General features: G+C 46.3%; 1 protein-coding gene across 1 annotated transcript; it reads right to left on the minus strand.

Moving 5' to 3' along the window:
• Positions 1-11,118: 11,118 nt before the first annotated feature.
• CFL1 (cofilin 1) lies at positions 11,119-19,816 on the minus strand. The gene is made up of 4 exons (XM_026687592.2): positions 19,637-19,816; positions 15,685-15,992; positions 14,151-14,227; positions 11,119-11,769 (listed from the first exon to the last, which is right to left on the minus strand). The coding sequence occupies exons 1-4, from the start codon at positions 19,637-19,639 to the stop codon at positions 11,657-11,659; spliced, it is 501 nt and encodes a 166-aa protein (XP_026543377.2). The 5' UTR covers positions 19,640-19,816; the 3' UTR covers positions 11,119-11,656.
• Positions 19,817-22,788: the final 2,972 nt, after the last annotated feature.

Consider the following 22,788-nt stretch of genomic DNA (forward strand, 5'->3'; position numbering starts at 1 on the left):
ACTTTTACACACTGTTCCAAGAGCAAAAAGGGGAAGCTGGTTCTTCCTCTTAGAAAAATAAACATACTCAGTTCCTTTGGGATTGTCAGGGCCGAGTTGCACGCTCAAAGATGGGACGTTTCCCAGTTCCAGGCTCGAAACAAAACTGTGGCCAGCCAGAAGGTTACAGGATGCACCGAATGAGCCTGCAGAAATTCCCAGAGGGGCTTTAAAAACGCCCCCATTTTTTCCCAAACTCCCTTTTATTTTCCCCCCCGGTGCAAGTCGCAGCACCCTGTCGTTCAACTGATTCTTGAAGGTTATTGCTGAAAATTACAGAATATTATTCCTGGATGTATTTATTTATTTTTTCATAAAAGTGGGTTTAACACGCCCTCTGGTGGCCCAGGAGGCAAATTGCAACTCACCAGTTTTTGACCTGTTTTATTTTGGTATTTTTTAAGTTAGGGGCAGAGGTGGGATTCAGCTGGTTATGATCAGTTCTGGTAGTGGAAATTTTGAGTAGTTCAGAGAACCGGCCAATCCCACCTCTGACTGGCCCCGCCAACCCCATCTCGTCTCTGCCTCCCATTGAGTCCCAGCTGATCGCCTGGGTCTCCTTTGGTTGCCCTGCCCAGGAGAACAGAGCTGGAAAGCAGGTTAATGGGGTGGGAATGGGCATTTTGTAGTAACCTTCCTCTGCCACGCCCACCAAGCCATGCCCACCAAGCCACCAAGCCACACCCACAGAACAACACGCCCACCAAGCCACGCCCACAGCTGATCAGCTGGGTCTCCTTGGGTTGCCCTGCCCAGGAGAACAGAGCTGGAAAGCAGGTTAGTGGGGTGGGGAGGGGGATTTTGCAGTATCCTTCCCCTGCCACACCCACCCAGCCACGCCCACCAAGCCTCACCACACCCACCAAGCCACGCCCACAGAACCGGTAGTAAAAAAAATTTGAATCTGGTTAGGGGGCTTAAAAAATAGGATAGGAAATCAAGAGGAAACCTGGGGGAAGGAGTGTTTCTTAGTTATTGATTCGCTCTGTATTTGCTGGTGAAGAGGGATCCGTTTGGAGGCAAAAGGCAAAGCCAGGAAGGCTTTTGCAGAAGCGGATCATGTGACATCCCCACCGGGACACAGCAACGGTCATAAGTATGAAGCAGTTGCCTGCCAAGCCTTTGAATTCTGATCACGTGACCATGGGTGGGGGGGAGATTCTGCAACGATCGTAAGTCTGAAAAACGGTCCTCGATCGCTTTATTCGGTGCTGTTGTAACTTTGAGCAGTCATTAAATGAACTGTTGTAAGTTGAGGACTACCTGTATTTATGATGGTGGCAGCATCCTGGGTGGAGCTGGGAGCGGGTCGTGTGTGTAGAGTTGTAATTGCAGGAATGTTCCAATCTCGGATGGCAAACCTCAGAGAAAAGAATGTCTCCAAGCAATTACAACTCAGGCAAACAAAGTCACTAATCTAAAGGAGGATTAGAGAGAGGAAGTAAACATAAGTTAGACTTTAACTAGAGATAATTAATTGTATTAATTACTGTGCTAAACAGTAACCAAAGTTGAGCAGTAACCAAAGTTAACCAGTGATGGAGGATAACTAAAAATGTGTATAAATGCAAGACTAGACTCCAATAAAGATCATCATGATTCAGTTGTTCATGATCAAACAACTCGACTGCCTCGTCATTACAACACATGGGTGACTACCATTCCCAGCTGGATTCCACCCATGGGGGCAGTTGGATTTGGGGTTTTTTGGTTTTGTTTTAATTTTTTATTGAAAATAAACATTAAAAATATTGAACGTGGTGGACTTTCTTTGACATACATTTCAGTCTTTACATTTTACATTTGAAAAAAAATCAAAAGAAAATTTAAACATTTATATACATACATACATATATATCTATATCTATATCTATATATATCATCTATATATATCTATATATATATCTATATCTATACTATATCTATATCACTATATCTATATCATCTATCTATATATATATATATATATATACACACACACATACACATACACATACATACATACATACATCTATCCGTTTAGGCTTTGTATCATTAGAATTAGAATTCTTTATTGGCCAAGTGTGATTGGACACACAAGGAATTTGTCTTTGGTGCAAATGCTGTCAGTGTACATAAAAGTCAAGAGTCAAGAATCATCAGGTACAACACTTAATGATAGTCATAGGGTACAATAAGCAATCAAATCATACTAGGAAACAGTCAATAAAAATCGTAAGGATACAAGGATATAAGGATATGGCTGAATAGGGGGAAGGAATAAAGAGAAGAGAAGAGAAGAGAAGAGAAGAGAAGAGAAGAGAAGAGAAGAGAAGAGAAGAGAATTCTTTATTGGTCAAGTGTGATTGGACACACAAGGAATTTGTCTTGGTGCAAATACTCTCAGCGTACATGAAAGAAAAGATGCATTCGTCCAGAGTCAAGAATCATCAGCTACAACACTTAATAATTGTCATAGAGTTATATAGTAATAGGGTATATAGTAAATAGAATATAGTTATAGGGTACAATAAGATATCAAATCATACTAGGAAACAGTCAATAATAATCGTAAGGATACAAGTGACAAAGTTACAGTCATACAGTCCCAAGTGGGAGGGGATGGGCGATAAGGAGTGATGAGAAGGTTAATAGTAATAGTAGTGCAGACTTTGTAAATAGTTGGACAGGGTTGAGGGAATTATTTGTTTAGCAGAGTGATGGCGTTTGGGGAAAAAACTCCCCTTGTGTCTAGTAGTTCTAGTGTTCAGTGCCCTACAGCGTCGTTTTGAGGGTTAGGAATTGAAACAGTTTATGTCTGGGATGTGAGGGGTCTGTAGATATTTTCACAGCCCTCTTTTTGACGTGTGCAGTATGCAGGTCCTCAATTGAAGGCAGGTAGGTAATAATTATTTTTTCTGCAGTCCTAATTACTCTCTGAAGTCTGTGTCTTTCTTGTTGGGTTGCAGAACGAAACTAGACAATTATAGAGGCGCAGATGACAGACTCAATCATTCCTCTGTAGAACTGGATCAGCAGCTTTTAGGTCTTATTCATATACCTCATTTCTACTTCGCTTTAAAGTCTAATTTCAGTTTTATAGACTTCCTTTCTCAAGTCCCTCCATATGTAGAATTTTTTCCATACTTTATAATATTTTGATTTATCTTGGTCTTTCGATTCTAGAGTCAGACTATCTAATTCAGCGCATTGGAAAATCTTATCTATTATAGCATTGTCATTTGGAATTTCTTTTGTTTCCCAAGTTTGGGCAAAAAGTATTCTTGCTGCTGTAATTACATGTATAGTTAAGCAAATATCTGCTTTGCTAAGGTTCTCTGTTATTATTCCTAATAAAAAGGTATCTGGTGTAAGGCTAATTTTTAGTCTCAACATTTCCTCCAACCATAACCCAATTTTTTTCCAGAACACCTGTGTTTTTTTGCAGGCCCACCACATATGGTAAAAAGTACCCAATTCTTTCGAACATTTCCAACATACAGACAATTGAGTACCATACATTTTTACTATTCTGGCCAATGGTGGAGTTGGATTTGTTTAATGTGATCCACTTAACAGACTGCAGCAATTCACCCCTGGCCAAAAAAGAGTAGCAAATTGGGGAGGTGACTTACTTAATGACCGGCTTGCTTAGCAACAGAAATCCTGGTCCCGACTGTCATCATAAGCCGAGGACTATCAGTATAATGATTTAATAACGGCAGCTGAAAGAGAATAGCAGAGCAGGAGTTGTCCCCGTGGTGAACTGACCCAGGGAAACAAGGCGGAATCGTATTTCTTGTGCAATGAGCTCATTTCGTTAGAGGTCACAGAGCTTAGATAAGGATCAGTTCCTACAAAGGTTATCATTATTTATTGCCATTTGAAGCAATAAATTTCAGGATAAAACTCCCTCAGCCACCCACACAGCTAATGCTTTGATTATTCTTGTATTTCTTATACACATACAACGACACTCTCTGTCTGTCTGTCTGTCTTCCTGTGGAGCCACTATTCTCAAAACTGGCACTTTCCCGGTTGACAAAATATGTGGTCCTTTATACCAGTTTTTCTCAGTCTTGGCAACTCGAACATGTATGAGATTCCACTCCCAAAATACCCCAGCCAGCATGTTTTAAGATGGGTGGACTTCAACTCCCAGAATTCCCCAGCCAGCATGCTTTAAGATGGGTGGACTTCAACTCCCAGAATTCCCCAGCCAGCATGCTTTAAGATGGGTCGACTCCATTTCCCAGAATTCCCCAGCCAGCATGCTTTAAGTTGGGTGGACTGCATTTCCCAGAATTCCCCAGCCAGCATGCTTTAAGATGGGTTGACTCCATTTCCCAGAATTCCCCAGCCAGCATGCTTTAAGATGGGTCGACTCCATTTCCCAGAATTTTCCAGCCAGGATGCTTTAAGATGGGTGAATTTCAACTCCCAGAATTCCCCAGCTACCCATGCCGGGCTGGGGGATTCTGGGAGTTGAAGTCCCCGCATCTCCAAGCTGGGAAGGTTTATAAACCGCCCTATACTAACCAAACCGACACAACCCAGCTAGCCTTACCAAGCATTGGATTGTTTTTCAGCCGAACTGCCTTAACCTGGTTTAAGCACACAGTGCAAACCCTTCCTTTAGAAACAACCGAAGGCGGCGAAGAACAGGAGGAGCTTGGGGAATTGTGCAATTCCATCTCTTTCTTGTTGATACGAGAACTGCTCGATCAGCTTTGCACGGGTGGAAAAATAAAAATAATTCCGTTTCTCGGGTTTGCCAAGGCAGCTGGTTCTCCTTGACAAACAGTGTCGTGCTTGTTCCGTCTGCAATCACACAACCTTCCTCCTAGGCGTTGCCTCTATTTGCAGCAGAAGCTTCTGGGGTGATCTAATTGTCCAGTTTTGCAAAAACTGTACCTCTAGAAAAATGCGCTTTTTTAAAAAAAAAAGCTGCCCACTTGGTTTACTCCCCGTTTAGTGTTGGTTTAAAAATAATAATAATTTATAATGCATTAAGCTGCTCAGAGTCACTTTGTAGGGAAGACGGACATCTTAAAAATGGAATAAATCTTCATTTAATGACCCCATAATCCCTTGCGAGGTGGAGTTTGAGCAGCTGAATGGAGCTGAGTGCTTACTGGCCGGATGCCTTTCCTGTCGCCAATGCGGAGTTATGTTCAGCAGGTATATTCTCATTGTGCTCAGAGAGAGAGAGAAATATTTAAAAATATTTTTATATTTTTGTAAAAATACATTCAATCACCCATCATTTATTAGTGGTAGGTGACATGTTAAAATCCCTGCTTTGTTCATTTGTGCTTCCTTTAAATCTCTTTCCCGCTTTCTGTTTGGGTTGCTTTCTATGAAAAGTTAAATAAATTCCGTGCTTTCGCATGATGGTTTGCGACTGTTTCATTCCTACCATCCCACAATAGGGTGAACTTGACACAAACCGCCCAATCTGATTTAAGCCTGCCAGACATAGTTAGTTAGTTAGTTTAATTTGTTGTCACTGCACCTCGTACAACGAACTTAAATGCCATCTTCAGTATACATTATACATAAAGATTAATAACAACACACATCCTTCGCATTCTATAAAATTGAATTGAATACCCCCTGATATTGCACGAATATTGCACTATACAGTAGAATTCAATAGTTACTGGGATAGAAGCTGTTTTTCAGTCTATTTGTCCTTGTTTTTATTATCCTGTACCATCTCCCAGATGGTAATAGTTCCAAAAAAAAAAAGGGTGTGTGTGTGCCCAGGATGAGATGGATCTGCTAGCCTCTGCAATTGGATGACAAAAGAAGGAGCCTTGATTGGATTCCATTCAAAAAAGCAAATTTAGTGGAGAAATTTGGATTTGCAGCTATTTTGCATATCCCGCAGAGGGCAGCAGAACACAATTTTGGGGCAACGGATGACCTCACTTCCTTTCTCTAACGAAATTGCATATAATCCCTACATTTTTCTCAGACCGGGAGAGTTCCAGTGTGTGCTTCCACGCTCCCGCTAGACAATCAAGCAATCAGAATAGAGCTGGAAGGGACCTTGGAGGTCTTCTAGTCCACCCCCCCCAAGTAGGAGACCCAGTACTATTTGAGAGAAGGGGCTGTTCAATTTCTTCTTTCAAAGCATCCAGGGATGGAGTTCCCACAGCGTCTCATCTCTTTTAGTAATATATTTTGCATGCAAAAGCTACAGCTATCTCGGGTCTCCCTTCTGGGGTGGGGTGGGGGAGGGAACTCTGTACATGCTCTGGTGCACCCTCTAAACATTTTTTTTTTAAGGTACACCCTGAGTTTCTGCGTGGGTTCAATGCCATGCGTGACTCATTTGAGAAACTCAGCCACCGAGACCAGAATCTGGCATGCAGTCATGAAGAGAGAAACCAATTTAGGTTGTGAAGGCTGAACCACGAGTTCAGGAGAAGGAGGAAAGGAAGCGGATTCTTTCAACACATGCTCAGGAGCCGAGTTTACTCAGAGCAGGGCAAGAGATGCCCTAAAATGGAGATTTGGTTTAGGTTGAAAGCCGATACACCCAGTTTTCTCCTGAGTTTAGCTAAGGATTTAGCGTGGGAACGACACAAAGCCTGTCCATTATAACAGAATAACAGAGTTGGAAGGGACCTCAGGGGTTATCTAGTCCAACCCCCAGCTCAAACAGAAGATTTAGTCTATGCCATATCAGACAAAGTGGCTGTCCAGTCTCTTCTTTAAAAAGCCTCCATTATTTTTGCCACCAGTTTTGGCCCTCAAGGATAGAACATAGAATCCTAGAGCTGGAAGGGGATTTTTTGGTATCTTTGAATGCAAGAATACAGAATGAGTTATTGTGGAGGGGGCCTTGTGAGGTCTTCTAGTCCAACCCCCTGCTCAAGCAGGAGACTCAACACCATTCCAGACAAATGGTTGTCCAGTCTCTTCTTAAAAACCTCCAGTGATGGAGCACCCACAACTTCCAAAGGCAATTTGTTCCACTGGTTAATGTTGAGGAAATTCCTCCTTAGTTCTAGGTTGCTTCTCTCCTTGATTAGTTTCCATCCGTTGCTTCTTGTCCTGCCTTCTGGCGCTTTGGAAAATAGGAAGACCCCCTTCTACCATATCTAGAATCAGTGTCTGCTTAGCCCTGGTTCCCTGGACAAGCCGCAAGGGGTTCACACAACACACAAAACCCTGCAGCGAGTTATAGGAACTGTTATGAAAGGATGACGTCAGCTTCAAACAATTTTTTCTTTTCTTTTCCCAAAGCTGAATTCTAACGGGAATTTCCTGGCTGGTGAAGGAGCGGCAGGAAAATAACCTTACTCATGATTTTTTATTTTATTTTATGCTTTTAAAGGACCGCAAAGCTAGCTAGCTCTGCATTGGAGGCTTGGTTAAGCCCCCTGAGCAAAACGGATTGAGCTAAAGAGGCAACGGTGAGGTCATGAAGCCTACCCCGCAAGGTTGCGGGTCACAGTATTGAAGGATCAGAATAACAAAATGCAGAATAATAAAGCGATCTGAGGTGTTTTTTTTTCCTAACAAGCAAAAATAAATAAATGCATCACTTTATTAGAGTACAGTAGAGTGCCTACAGCAGGGGTGTCCAACCTTGGCAACTTTAAGACTTGTGGACTTCAATTCCCAGAAAATTCACCAGAGTGCAGTATGTTGATTCAGCTTGCCTATTTATCAAAGCTGTGTTTCCCTAACCAGTTTGTGAACAAACCATGTTTGGCCTGGTCTGCCTCTTATGCCCACCCAAACCCAAATCATCCACATTAAGGATTTAATGCAATGTGTAAGAACACGTACGGACGTTCCTTGCCTTCCTTTTAAAGTCATTTTGCACTGTCCGAAAAATAATATAATTCGCTTGCTTTCAGTTTAATTTTGAATCACGCTAAGCTTCTGGGCTCTAACGTCTTCCCGTCAAACACACACAAGCCATCGCAATTTGTAAAAGTCTAATGAAATAGCCAAGCTGTAATTGCGAACGACCAGAGTCCTTATTTAAATGGGATTATTCTCCGTAGGAATTATTCCACCTTGTTAAATGCAACTATCCTTTGGACTGTGCAAAAGGACTGGTGAATTCTAAGGCCTACTTCGCGGGATGGTTGGGAAGAGACAGCGGAAGAGAACGAGAACATTCTGGAATAGTTCAGCATTACGAGCGTGAAGGTGGCAGTTGAGGGAATACTGGGTAGAGACTTCAGTCAATCCACAGACATTTGGGAGTGGGGGTTCTGGAGGAGGAGGAGGAGGAGGAGGAGGAGGAGGAAGCAGAAGAGAAAAAGGAAAGAAGAGAAAGGGAAAGACAGAGAGGGAAAGGAAATAAAGAAAAAAGAAAAAGAAAGAAGAGAAAAGAAAAAAGAAATGACCCTCCTATCAACTTAATGCAAGAGATTAATTGTAGGGTCCTTGGTGGTCTCTCAGCTTGGTGGTTTTCTTGCAGACATTTCATGACCCAACTAGGGAACATCATCAGTGCTAGAAGGGAGATGAGGGTTGTGCACGGAGGAGGAGGAGGAGGAGGAGGAGACGACAACTATGGGGTTCTTAATGCCCTCTGAGCTTGGGGTTTTTCTTGCAAACGTTTCACGACCAAACTACGTAACGTCATCAATGCTAGAAAGGAAGGGGACTTTGCTTATTCAAACCCTGATGACATTACCTAGCTTGGTCGTGAAACGTCTGCGAGAAAACTGAAGAGAGCACCAAGCACACTCCCAGTTCAACCTTGAGCTAAACACATCCCCTTCGGAAGGGAGATCTCTCCACCAGAGCCTGGAGAGGTGGGATTTCTCCCGGCGGGGGGTATTGCCGCTCTGGTTTCATGCCAAGGACATCATCATCCAGGCGGCCAAGACGTGACTTCTCCTCCCCCGCCTGGGTGCCCCCGCTGACGTTACCAAGGTGGAACCAGCCTGGCTGCGCCAAGGTGATTCAGCTCCGGGCTGCCCAAGGCGCCCATGACTGATCGAGATTGCAGAAGGCCCCACCCAGGCAGGACTTTGACCTCACCTGGTGGGGCTGCGGGAACCGGATTAGCCGCGCCCAAGGAGCCTGAAAGCAGGTAGGCTGAGCTGAGCCTCTTGGGTGGCAAAGCCCGGCCATTGCCAGAACTCGCTTGTCTTGGGGGGGGGTTTGGGGTTCCGTCCCTAGGAGACTGTGCCAAGGAACCCGCTTTCTGCAAATAGGAAGGGTGGCCCTAACCAACCACGACCCTTTGCAGTCTCCTTTATAGTCCTCAACTTACAGCTGCTTTGCTTTACAGCAGGGGTGTCCAACCTTGGCAACTTTAAGACTTGTGGACTGGCTGAGGAATTCTGGGAGTTGAAGTCCACAAGTCTTAAAGTTGCCAAAGTTGGACACCCCCACTTTACAGGCTTATTTCTGTGGCTAAAAAATGAGACAAGGTTATTTTTCACCCCCCCCTTTCTTGCCACTTAAGCGTGTGAACGTCGGTCGTTAAGCGAATCTGGCTTCCCCAGTTTGAGTTCGCTTCGTAGGCCGCCAAAGCCTGACCCCCCCACACACACAGATGCAGCCACCGTCATATTGAGTTGGTGGCTTAAGCGGCCGGATTTTGATCGCACGACCTTGGGGCTGCTGCAGTGGTCAGTGTGGGGGGAAAAAAAGGGCGGTGACTTTTTTTCCAGGGTTTGTTCTAACTTTGAAGTCATTAAATTAATCATTGTTAAGTTAAAGACCGTCTGTGTGAAGCCTGGGGTGAATCATGTCGCAAAATGGCTTACCTTTTGCAAAGCCGCACCCAAGCGGAGTTTCCTCACGACAGATTAAATTTAAAAACAAACCACAATTTTTCCCCCCCGAGTTTCAGAACCTGGATGGACCCACCGTGAGAAAAAAGGATTGAGACTTGTATTGAAGCCTGCGTGGAAATCAGTTCGGTGGGACAAGAGAAAACCTAGATTAGTGATTGCTGGAGATTTTCCTGCCAAACCCTGAAGGCAACCTGGTTAGATATTAACTATGTTCAAGAAGGTGGTCAATTTAATTTGTCCCTGCCTGAAACTTAAGAGCTTTGTTTCTCAACCTTGAAGACGGGAGGACTTCAACTCCCAGGGGAATTCTGGGAGTTGGAAGTCCATACATCTAAGGTTGAATATTTAGACCCACGAGGAAAAATCGCTCTAAAAAAGGTGAGATGCCTTTTCAAAATTTTATTAGAAGGCGAAATTGTTAGCTCGCTCACTTCGTCAAATAAAGTTAACCAAATGTAGGGTTTTAACTGGGATAGTGGTTAAGAGGAGAAAGAAGAACCAACTGGCTGTTTCTTTGTTTTTACATGTAAAGTAAAATGGGGGCAGAATGCTAACCTTAAAAAATACACAAAATTTCAAAATTGAATTTAGTTTCTGAGGAGTCCAGAGCTGAGAGATAAAACCCTTTGGGGAGATTGGGGAGGAAAAAGGAAGTTTTGTGTAGATCCTTGTTCTACACAAAAGTAGGATCTGAGGTAGGATTTGACAGAACATCCTACCAACTCAACGCAAGATTTTAACTGTAGTCTTTGGTGCTTTCTGAGGTTGGTTTCCTTTAAGACGTTTCATGACCCAACTAGGGATCATCATCAGTGCAAAAGGGGGGCATTTGCAGCAAAACCAACTCCCTCCTAACACTGGTTGTGTTCCCTAGTTGGGTCATGAAACGTCTGCAAGGAAACCACCCAGCTCAGATGCCACTGTTCAACCCTGAGCTACAAATATTCCGCTCCATCAACGAAGATCTAACTGACCCCCGGTTTCGACGTCAGCCTCTTCCCCCAGAGCCCGAGCAAATAAAACGAGGCGAGACGCCAAAGGTAGCATTTTTTTTTTTTTTATTACTGAATTCAGGTTCTTGGTGGTACTGCTTCCATAAAGTTTGTTAATTCCACCCCCAACGTAGAGGTGGGTGCAACTGTTTTCCACAATATTTTATTTGTACACAGTACTACAGACAAGCACAGAGCTACTATGGCAGTTAAGGAAAGGAACTTGGGGAGAGGAAGTCATCACAGGGAAGAGGGGCGGGGAACGCAGTTGCCATTCCACACTTTCTCGAAGGGAAAAAAAAAACCCCACACACGTACAGAAACCCTTTTCTTTTTTTTTAAAAAAAACAACCCTTTTCTTTTTGTACACACTGGAAAACGGACTAATTCTGGAAATTAGGGTCCCCATCGATCCCAACCATTGGCTGCTAACCGCCATCCCCCCCTACCCATGAGAGGAAGAGGAGGGGAATTGGAGGAAGCAGGTGGACCAAAAGAAACCAAGGAAGAGGCTGAGGGATGGAGACCCAGCCCCTCCTTTAGGAATGTCACCTCAAGGGTTTGAAAGGGGGGGAAGAGAGAGGAAGAAGGAAAGAGCTGGAGGGGGCGGGGGGAATAGCTGTAGCACGTTTGGCAAATTTGAACAGCAGGCTGCAAGCCAGCTGCTGAGACAGGAGGAGAGAGAGAACCAGGCCAGGGAAGATGAGAAGGCAGAAAAAATAATAATTGGAATGGAACCGAGAAAAGGAAGGACCACCCCACCCCCAACCCCCCACCCCCAACAGTAGCACGGGGCCATTAACATGGAAGCTCCAGAGTCACTGGCACGACAGGGGACCTGGGAAGGGGAGGCGTGGGGGGGTCTCACACGGGCTTGCCCTCCAAGCTGATGACGCAGCTGCCCCCCAGCTTTTCCGCTAGACTCTGGCGGTCTTTAATGTCTTCTAGGCCGTTTGCTTGCCATTCGTGCTTGATCCCTGCGAGGGAGAGAAGGAAGGGAGGAGGGGTGAGATCTGAGGGGATGGCGGGGCATGAGGTTGCCCCCCTCCCACTCTGGCACCTAAGGCTGGGTCTTAGATTTGTGGGACTCGTACAGCCGGAAGGGAGTTCAATCCTAGGTAGAGGCAGATATTTCTCTCTCTGGGCACACTGGGAATATTAAAACTCTGCATTGGTGACAGGAAGGGCATCCGGCCAGTAAAACACTCTGCTAGCTCCATTCAGTGGCCCAGACTCCCTCCTGCAAAGGGATTATGGGGTTGTTAGATGATGATAGATCTGGGAGGGACCTCAGAGGTCTTCTAGTCCCACCCCTCCTGCTTCAAGGCAGGATATACCAGGGACGGGCGATTTATTTTCCCAAGGGGCTGCGTGAAAAACTGGGAGTGTGGCAGAGAGCCACACCGATAGGGTTGAGAAGGTGTGTAGGCATGCACAGGTGCACATATATTAAATTATGGGGGTGAAAATATTGCAGTGTCTTTCATAAAAGGAATCCACGCAGACCAGAGAGGGACAGCCATGAGGCTGCATGTAGCCTGGGGCCATAAAAAGGCTTTATAAAAAACACGAAAAAGTACTTTTACTCACACCTAAAAGTAAAGGTAAGTCAAAATTACAACAGTTCATTGAGTGACCGTTGAAAGTTAGAATGGCAGTTTAAAAAAGTAATCAATGACTATGTCTGTTGTAGCATTCCCATGATGAAAACTGAGGTGCTTGACATCCGACTTGTACTTATGACGGCTGCAGTGTCACAGGATCCCCTTTTGCAGCCTTCTGACAAGTCAATGGGGGAAGCTGGATTCACTTAACAACCGGGTTGCTAACTTAACAATTGCAGTGATTTACTTAACTGGGACAAGAGAGGTCAGAAAAAGGGGCCCAGATTCATTTAACAAATGTCTCGCTTAGCAACAGAAACGTTGGGCTCAACTGTGGTCGTAAGTCGAGGACTACCTGCGAACCGTGCAAGTCAGTCAGGGCCCGACAGGCTGGATTAGGGCCGGATTTGACACAGGAGGGCCATAAAATACCCAGATCTGCCTTGTAATACCATTATCTCCGATCCCACACCGGCTGTGGACCCCCTTCCCTCTGCCCCCCACCCCAATAGCAGAGCCCAGAGAACAGAATCCTGGCTTAAATGCTAGGAAAACAAATATTTCGAAGTAGTTTCCTCCTCCAAAGAAAAGTGCCCCCTTTTTCCCTATCAAATCCTACCCTCCCCCCATGCTTGCGCTGGGAGATTAAACTGCTGGGAAAAAGGGGCGACAGCTGCACCCCAGAATCCCCAACCAGAACTGAAGAAGCTAATCCTCAGTCATGTCCAACTTTTAAAACTCCTTGATGCTGGGAAGAGGTGCCCCCTTTGAGACAGGGAGAAAGTGGGGAGGGAGGGAGGGGTTGGAAAGACCCACGTTGGCTGTACAGCTAGTCCTCAATTTACGCCAAGAGGGACCAGGAATTTCCACCATTAAGCAAGGCTGCCACCGTGCCCCATTTTATGATTCTTGCTACATCGGTTAACCATACACCCACCGTGGTTGCAAAGTGAATCGCACGGTCATTATGCAAACTTAAACTTCCACCCACTTTGTCGGAAGCCGCGGACGGCGATCATCGTAGCCTTGGGACCCTCGCGACGGTTGCAAACAAATACACGCCGGGTGGGCCAAGCCCCCAAATTGCGTGATCGCATGACCGACGTTTAAGTATCCTATCACAGTATCCCAGAGCCTTTATTTTTTATTTTTTGGAAGATTGGGGGGTTTTAAAGCCCAGAGGAACCGGCCCAATTTGGGATATTACAGCTAGTCCTTGACTTACAACCACGGCCCCAAATTTACATCGCTGAAGTGAAACGTTTGTTAAGTGAGGTAAAGTTGGTTAAGCCCAGTTTTATTTTGTTGTTAAGGGAATCTGGCTTCCCCGCTGACTTTGGCTTATCCAAAGATCGCAAAAGGAGACCCTGTGACCCCCGGGATAAAATAGGAGTCCGGTTCCGAGGGTCCAAATTTTGATCAGGTGACCAAGGGGAGGCGAGGCAAGGCAAATGGGAAGTGTGGAAAAACGGCCCAGAGTCGCTTTTTTTTTTCAGTGCCGTTGCAACTTCGGTCACTAAATGAACCGTTGTTAAGTCGGGGGCTGCCTGTATTTCATGCAACCTGCTCCCTGCTCCTAACCGCAGACGTTGGGGGCCTCCCTCCAGCCACCGGGGAGCGGCAGAGAACTTTCTCACGCCGGGCATCCACCAAGGAAGATGCCAACAGGGCCACCTGTCAAACCTGGGCCCCAAGCCAGAAGCCTGGTGGTACAAGCCCTGCCTCTACCTGGGCTCACACCTGCCAGCTCTCACCTGGAAATTTCTTCTTGAGGGCATCCTTGGAGCTGGCGTAGATCATCTTGCTCTTCAAAGGAGCGCTCTCGGGCGCCCTGCAGGGAGAAACAGAAGGATTCACACACTGGGTATGTTACTGGCCTCCACCCACTGGCCAGTTTGCCATTTCTTTTCGTTTATTAAGTGTTTTATGCTACCTGCATCTCCCTGCCACGCGACTCAAGCTCCTGTAGCAATGCTGTGGAAGAAGAAGCCAGGTTTCCAAAAAGAAGCAAATTTGGTAGATGTTATTCATCAATAAACACCCCCCACCCCAATAGCAATTCGAGTGCTTCACAGCCCTCTCTAAGCAGTTTGCAGAGTCAGCCTCTTATTCCCAGCAATCTGAGTCCTCATTTTACAGACCTTGGAAGGATGAAAGGCTGAGTCAACCTTGAGCCAATCAGAATCGAACTGCTAGCAATCGGCAGTCAGCAGAATTAGCCTGCAATGCTGCACTCTAACCGCTGCGCCACCGTGGCTCAAATGGGGGCATTCTCGGGAGGAGGAGCACTTCACATGAACCCTCCGTCACCCCTAACCCAATGTGAGCACGGCTGCTTGGGAGAGGTAACCCAAGGAGCCAAGAAGCTTCCCCACCTTCAGACTAGGCTTCATACCTGGTGACAGGAGGTGCACCTTTAAAATTAAGCCACTTATAGGAAGACTGGAGGACAACAGGATGGGGTGAGACCCTCCCCTGCGCACTCTTCTCAGGGAGGCTCCAACTGTGATGGGCAAGGAGCTGCAAGAGAGGCCAGCCCCAGACACCCCTTGTCTTCAGGTCCTCAATCGTACAGATCACCCAAGTTAATTATTGTTTTCTCACCCCAGTTTAACACGCTGGGAGTGAAACGGTCTACAAGTCTATTCCCCAGTTACAGAGGTTGGGAAGGAGAGGAGATCAAGCAGGCTAAGGGGCCGTCTCCCTACAGTGCTTTATTGTTAAAGGTGGGGAAGAGAGCTCAACCCACACACACACACCCTCTGTCCCAATCTGGGAGGGGCCAGCCGTGGCCCTATCCCACCTCACATGCTGATGGGAGGAAAATCACCTCCTTAATGGCACACGGCCAAGCAGCTTTGGTCACGGAAGCCACCAATAAGAGGCTGGGGATAAGGCCCCATTCACCACCCACCAGCAAGCGGGCAGCCCAAGCCCACTCTGGCCTCTGGAAGCAGGTTTGGTTTAATGACCACCAGGAAAGCTCCCGAAATAGGGAAGTATTCAGCCTTTGTCTTTGAAGGGGTCTTTGAAGGGGGGCTGGGAAGGGAGGGAGAAACGGAGAAAGAGGAAGGAAGGAAGGAAAGACAAAGAGCAAGGAAGGAAAGAGCAAGGGGAAGGAAAGGAGGAAAAAGGGAGGGAGGGGGGGAAGGAGAAAGGGAGGGAGGGAAACGAGGAGGAAAGAGAAAAAGGAGGAGGAAAAGACAAGGAAGAAACAGGAAGAAACAGGAAGGAAGAGAGGAGGAAGAGGCAACGGAGGAGGAGGAGGGGAGGGGAATGGGGCCTCACCAGAAGAGGAAGACCAGATCTTCCTTTTTGCTCTCCTTGGTTTCGTAGGTGGCGTCATAGAGGGCATAGCGGCAGTCGCTGGGGGGCAGCATACCGACGAAGTGCAGGTAGGGGTCATCAACGGTGTCTCCCAACTCGCCCACCAGGATCTCCCTGCCGGGCTCCAGGATGATCTTCTTCTTGTCCTCGCTCAGGCAGAAGATGACAGCCTTCTTGCGCTTCTTCTGCTCCTCCTGGGGGGCATGTTTGCGCACCTTCATGTCGTTGAATACCTGAATGACTTTGTCACAGACGGTGACCCCAGAGGCCTGGCAGGGGGACCAAGGAGAGAAACACTCAGCGATGACGGCCCCCCAAACCAGGGGACCACAATGCAGGGAGTCTTCGACTTACGCCCACAATTGAGCCCAACATTTACGCTGCTCAGGGAGGCATTTGTGGAGTGAGCTTCGCCTCCATTTTATGACTTTCCTTGCCACATCTGGTAAATGAATCACTGCAGGCATTAAATTAGTCAGTGAATCCGGCATCCCCGTTGACTTTTGTCAGGTCGCCAAACGGGATCATGTGACCCCGAGGACACTACAACAGTCATAAATGCAAGTAAGTGTCAAGCATCCAAATATAAATCACATGACTGTGGAGATGCTGCAATGGTTGTGTAGAAAAATAGTCCCAAGTCACTTTTTTCAGGGGTGTTATAACTTCGAACTGTTAAACACTTTGCAGTGATTCACTTAACAGCCATGGCAGAAAAAGGTTGCAAAATCAGACATGACCCGATTAATAACAGATTTGTTTAACAATGGAAATTCTAACCTTAATTGTGATCCCAAGTCGGTGACCGCTGTGCAAGATTACTACAGGTAAGAAAGCAGTGGGGGATTCTAGGCACATGCTGAGTTTTATCAGTCACAGTTGGTTAAATCAGGTTTACCAAACAAATATGCTAAACTAAAAAGCAGAGCCAACAAATTTTTCTTTTATGTACAGAGAGCATATGCACCAAAGACAAATTCCTTGTGTGTCCAATCACACTTGGCCAATAAAGAATTTAAACTAGTAGCCAGGATGCTCTTCAAATGCTCTACCCTATTCTGCACAATATTCTGATGTTGGAGGGGCTGTCCCAAAGAAAAGGGGGGCCACCTATTCCCCAAATCACTTGAAGGCAGGACAAGCAGCAACAAATGCAAATTAATCACAGCAGAGAAGCATCCTGACATTGAGAACAATTAATTAGGTTTGTCTCCAGAAGTTGTGTGCGCTCCAGCACTGGAGACTGGACAGAATACTGTAGGATCTGCTGCTTGAGGAGGGGGTTGGACTAAAAGACCCCCGAGGTCCCTTCTGATTCTGTTATACCAAGACAAGGACTGGACTGCCACAAAAGACTGCACCGCCCACCTCTGCAACTTCCTTCCCACAGAGTGCAAACTCCGGCTGTGAAAAGGGAACTGACTGACTGATCGAAGCCTCTCTGAAGAAGATTGTAGAAGACCCATTTCAGGATAGCGGCAGCCGAGTTCGCACAACATGTTAGGCTGGGCTCAAGTGGGATCGGATTATTTGTTGTTTGGGGCAGGAGCCCAGACAATTATGGCAAGCAAGAAGCCAGAATAGGGTTTAAGCTTTGCATGTCATGGCAGCTCTCCAGCCCGGGCATAAAATTGTGATTACAGGGGCCAGGGGAAAAGTTTGAAGAGTCTGTTTGGAAAAACCAGCAGGATGAAAGGGACACCTTCCTCCAGCTGGCTCCATCGCAAGCCTCAACTTCTTAAAAGCAAGCCTTTCCGAAGAACGCTGGCCGAAGCACCCAGCCTCACGAGAAAAGCAATCCGGAGGCAAATTCTGCTCCCACCGAAGGCAGGAGAGAAAGGCGTGGCACCAGCCCAGAGAGAGAGAAAGGAAGGGAACCAAGGGCCACCTTTGGCAATCCCCTCTTCCAGATTTCCCTGGGAGGAATTGTGGGTTTGCTATCGTAGCTTGCTGGGGAGGGAAAAAAAAGTACAGGCCGAAAAGAGCAGGTGGCCCAAAGCTGCCAGATGGTGCTTGGGCTGCAGAAAGGGAAGTGGCGCCCTGCCGCAGAGTGGGGGGGAGGCTGGCGAACAAGGGGTGGTTGCAAAGGGAAATCTTGAGATGGAGGAAAAGAATTCAGGATTGCAGAGTTGGAAGCCTGGGGGATTCGCCAACCCACTGAATGGGTTGGAAGGGACTTTGGAGGTCTTCTAGTCCAACCCCTTAACTCAACCCAGAAAGAGACCTAAGGGGGTCTTTTGACAGGTTGGGGCAGGGGAGAAAGGGAGAGGAGATATAAAATGAGATGGGGAGGAGGAGGAGAAATTTAGGGGGATGAGGGCTTCCTGAAACAATAGTACAGGTAACATGGTAATTCCACAGTCTTTGTTCTCCTAAATACAGTCACAAACACCGAGGGATATTCTGTATTTATTGTTACTTCCTATATAAGGACATTATATGTGAAAGATTCCCCATCGCTAGCGGAGAACTGAGGGGGGACTTCAGACAGTGTCCCTCACAGGGCCTACAGTTCCCATCATCCCCTGACCAGAAAGGAGTCCCGTCCCCCTCCGATCCATGATGGCCCATGTTCCTTCTCCTGCCTCCACTGTACCACGCACAGCCCTTAGCGGCGCAGGCATGCAAAGCCACACAAGGGCCATCTTTCTCAGCCATGTGTGGCCGGGGATAATGAGCCCCTTGTCTTCCAGCCATCTTGGGGACCAGGCCAGTGAATCCCAGGGATGGAAGTGGAAAATAACCACAGGACAGAGAGAAAGTGTGTGTGTGTGTGTGTGTGTGTGAATACACCCCCCCCAAAGCCACCAGATCACCCAAAAGCTGGCCAAGGCTACAAAACCAGGCAAAAAAAAAATGAGAGTAAAATTTGGGAGGGGGAAATAGACCCCTTCCATCCCACTTCAAAAGACCAAGGGGGAAAAAAGGGATGGTAATGAAGCCATTAAGACATTGGGGTTCAGTCTTTCCTAATGGGGGGAGGTTAAAAAAAAGGTGAAAAGAGGGTAACTTTGGGCCAGGAAATGAAATCGAGCAGGAAATTTGATGGAGGGAGGAGGGGATTCAGGTTTAGGGGGAACCGCCCCTCCAAGGGAGGAGGGGAAACAGGAGGATAAGGAAAAAGGAGGGGGGAGGAAAGATGGGGTTGCATTTTGGCTTCTCCCCATTGCCAGGAGGCAGAAAGGGGTTTTTTTGGGGGCGGGAGAGAGAAGGAATCTTTTCTTCTAAGATGGGGGCACAGAGGAAGCCATGGGGATGCTTCATGCTTCCTTACATTTGGGGAGGGAAGGAGACCCTCACCCCAAAATGGGAGAAATAGGTCAAAGGGTTGAAGACAAAAAAACACTGATGATTGGGGGTTTTGTTGTTGTTACAAAGGCTATGGGGATACTCCTATAACCCCCGATCTGCAAGGAGGGGAGAAAGGAGACCCCACCTCCCAGAAATTGGGAGGAGTCATCAAGGGGGGATGAATCGTTTTAAGGTGGGGGGCATAGAGGATACACCATGTCCCCTCATATTTGGGGGGAGGAGATTCCCACAAAATTGGGAGAAAAGGGGTGGGAGAGAAAAGGCACTGAGGGAAGAAGATGGGGGCGCAGAGACCCTTCAGCCCCCTGATTTGCAGGGTGGGGAGAAGAAAGGAGACCCCCTCAGAAATTGGAAGCAGCTCTAAGAGGGGAAGGAGAGAAAAGGGAATATAAAGGGAATATTGACACCCCCGAGAATGAAACGGAGGAGGAATCCCTCAGGGAAGACAAAATAGGGAGGCCCCCACCTCACGGAGGGGTACAACGGCCTCCCCGCCTCCTCCCTGAGGAAGCCCCCACAAAATGGCGGCCGGATGACAAGATGGCGGCCTAACGTGGGGTGGGGGTGTTGTGTGGAGAGGAGGGCGAGCGGCGGGTCTTACCATGGCGCCGGGCGGTTGAGGAGGCGAACAGAAGGAAGAGGAGGCGGAGGCGGCGGGGCTTTCGGTGGTCCGGGCTGAGGCGGTAGGTGTGGGTTCGTCGCCTCGACAGCTCCGCGGCGACTTCGACTGGCGCTGCGAGACTGGCGAGGCCCGAAAGGAACTGCAGCCCCGCCCCGCCTTGGCCCTTCCGCTTTAAGGCACCGCCCGAGGAGAAGCCGCTTCCGGCCCGGCGGCGCGGAGCATGTCGGGAAAGCTAGTCCAATTTCTCTGCCCCCTCCCTCCACTTTCCTTCTTTTCGGACGCCAGGCCGCTTTCTTGTTGAATGGATGGGCGGGGCGACGGGAGTGCGTGGTTGCCATAGGAACGGGAAGCCATTTTCCCCGGGCCTTCTCATTTCCTTCATTCCAGCTATTAAAAAAAAAAGTCGAATTAGTATTATTATTATTTTAAAAAATCAATAATTCTGTATTAGTCCCTTTGGAGATGACTAAAAACATAGTACGAGCTGTCTTTTGTCCCTTGCCTGTCTCCTCGTGGGCGCTTGAAAAGGCTCATACGACGTCCCGGGGATACATGGGAAATGTCGTTTTTAAAGACACTGAAAAGGGAGGAAGAAGAGAAACTGGGGGAGAAAGTGAATTAATGATATATATTTTTTTTAAGGAGGGAAGATGTCACTCGAGGCTTATTTTTTTTAATTAAAGACTTTCCGGATTATTTGCCGGTTTAATTCCCAAAACTTCATGTAAGAGGCACAGCTAAGCTTGTGCAGAACATTTTAACTGCTTTTTCCTTGCTAAATAATGCTTTGATCTGTTCCAAATGCCTCTTTACAGAATCGTAATAAAGAAAAGAGGGGGAAATCTTTTGTTTTTTTCCCCAGATCTTTGTTCACCTTTTTCTCCCAACTTGATTTTGCAGTTCAAGAGGACAAAGTTTTTATTTTGAAGTTATCCGGCATGGATTTTAAAAAGCCATGGGAAAAACAGTTAGAATGGAAAAACAATCTTTTATTTAGGAATAAAAACACAACAAAAGGAGGACAGGCAGTTTCAAAAATCATAAAACTTTTTTTTAACTGGGTTGAGCTTCTGCAGAGTGCAAGGATTTTTACATAATAAAGAGAAAAGATACTTAATCTTTATTTTCACTTGAAAATAATTTTTGTAATGATTTCAGCATAAGCAATGTCTTCTCCAAAAATGCAAGAGCCTCTTTTTTTTTAATTTTTAAATGTCAAAAGGAAGTAGGTTTTTATTGATTGGCTGATTGATTATATTTCCACCAGCAACCTCAGAAGAGCGAAACAACTCACTTAGCAATTTTTATCACTACCACAACTCTCACTGCAGCAAGAGCCGAAAAACTAGCTTATGCACTGAGTGACCCACCATTGCTTCAAAGGGAAAGCACAAAGCTAATGCTTAATCCAAATTAAATTGTTTTCTAAGTTGCCTTGAAGCATAAATGAAGAAAACAAGCTGGGTTGGCAGAGGGGGGGGAAAAAACTTGATCAAGATAACCCTAACCGAAACCATGATTTACAAAAATGCATTTTGTAGGTCTTTAGCAGTGAACACAGTTCATTTGTCTTACTGTACACGTAGTCCTTGACAATTGAGCCCAAAATTTCTATTGTGAAGTGAGACATTTGTTAAGTGGATTTTGCCCCATTTTAACGAGCTTTTTTGCCTCCGTTGTTAAGTGAATCCCTACAGTTGATCAGTTAGTAACCTGGTTGGTAAGTGAATTGGGCTTTCCCCATTGACTTTGCTTGTCAGAAGGTCGCAAAAGGGGATCACGTGACCTTGGAAGCCAGAAACAGTCATAAGTATGAGCCAGTTGCCAAGCATATAAATTTTGATCACACAGAGATGCTGGGAAGGTCGTATCTGTGAAAAACGGTCATAAGTCCGTTTTTTGGATGCCGTTGTAACTTTGAATGGTCACTAAATGAACTGTTGTAAATCGAGGACTACCTGTACTTTTTTGAGAGGGGCAGGAACAAAGGGGGAACTGAACAAAGGGGAGCATCATCACTTGAGACTTTCAAGAAGAGATTGGACTGCCATTTGTCAGAAATGGTGTAGGGTCTTCTGCTCAGGCGGGTGGGGGTTGGACTAGATGACCTACAAGATCCCTTCCAACTGGTTATTTATAATCTGTAATCTGGACTTGAACAGTGACCGAGTATAATTCATCCTAAATTAAAATAAATAAATAAAATAAAATGAAAAGTAAATAAATGCTAAAATGGGCCGGAGAACACAGCAGGTTCCTCCAGATTTCCTAGAGATGAGCAATGGGTGAAAAGCCAAGATTGCCCCAATGACAAGGGCTGGCCAGAATCCAGCAGGTGCAACTAAATCAGCTCTCCGATGCTGCTGCGGAGGAGAAACCTTGAAAGGTATAGAAAGAAAAGTCATAGCTTTGCAGTTTTAAACTCTTTTGCAAAATCCCCACACCCTGCTAAGATGTTTTTTTTTAAAGAGAAAGAAATAGAATGACTAGATTTTAACAGAATAACAGAGTTGGAAGGGACCTTGTAGGTCATCTAGTCCAACCCCCTGCTCAAGCAGGAGACCCTACATCATTTCTGACAGATGGCAGTCCAGTTTCTTCTTGAATGCCTCCAGGGATGAAGCTCCCACAATTTCCGAAGGCAACTTCTGTTCCACGGGTTGATGGTTCTCACTATCAGAAAATTCCTCCTTATTTCCAGGTTGAATTTCTTATTCAGTTTCCATCCATTATTATTCCTTGTCTGGCCTTCAGATGCCTTGGAAAATAGCTTGACCCCTTCCTCCTCTCTGTGGCAGCCCCTCAAATATTGGAAGCCTGCTCTCATGTCTCCCCTGGTCCTTCTCTTCACTAGACTAGCCATGCCCGGTCCCTGCAACCATTCTTCATATTTTATTTTGGAAAAAGAAAAGCAACAGACATTCTTTGAGAGAGAGAGCGGCACTCATAAATTATATGCCCTTTTTAGGGGGCGAAAAAGGCAATGAAAAGGGTTCTGGTTTGCCAGCAGGAAAACTGCCCAGTTTAAAAACAGCGTGAAGCAGAAACAAGCATACCCTGAATATTTTGACTGGGTTCTGCCCAAATTCACAAAAACCCTGTTTAACATCAATCCAGCTGCATTGTCCTGT

This window comes from Notechis scutatus, chromosome 14 (genome assembly GCF_049901735.1).
Source record: "Notechis scutatus isolate UNSWTSFEM ecotype Mainland chromosome 14, rNotScu1.2, whole genome shotgun sequence".
Classification (NCBI taxonomy): domain Eukaryota; kingdom Metazoa; phylum Chordata; class Lepidosauria; order Squamata; family Elapidae; genus Notechis; species Notechis scutatus.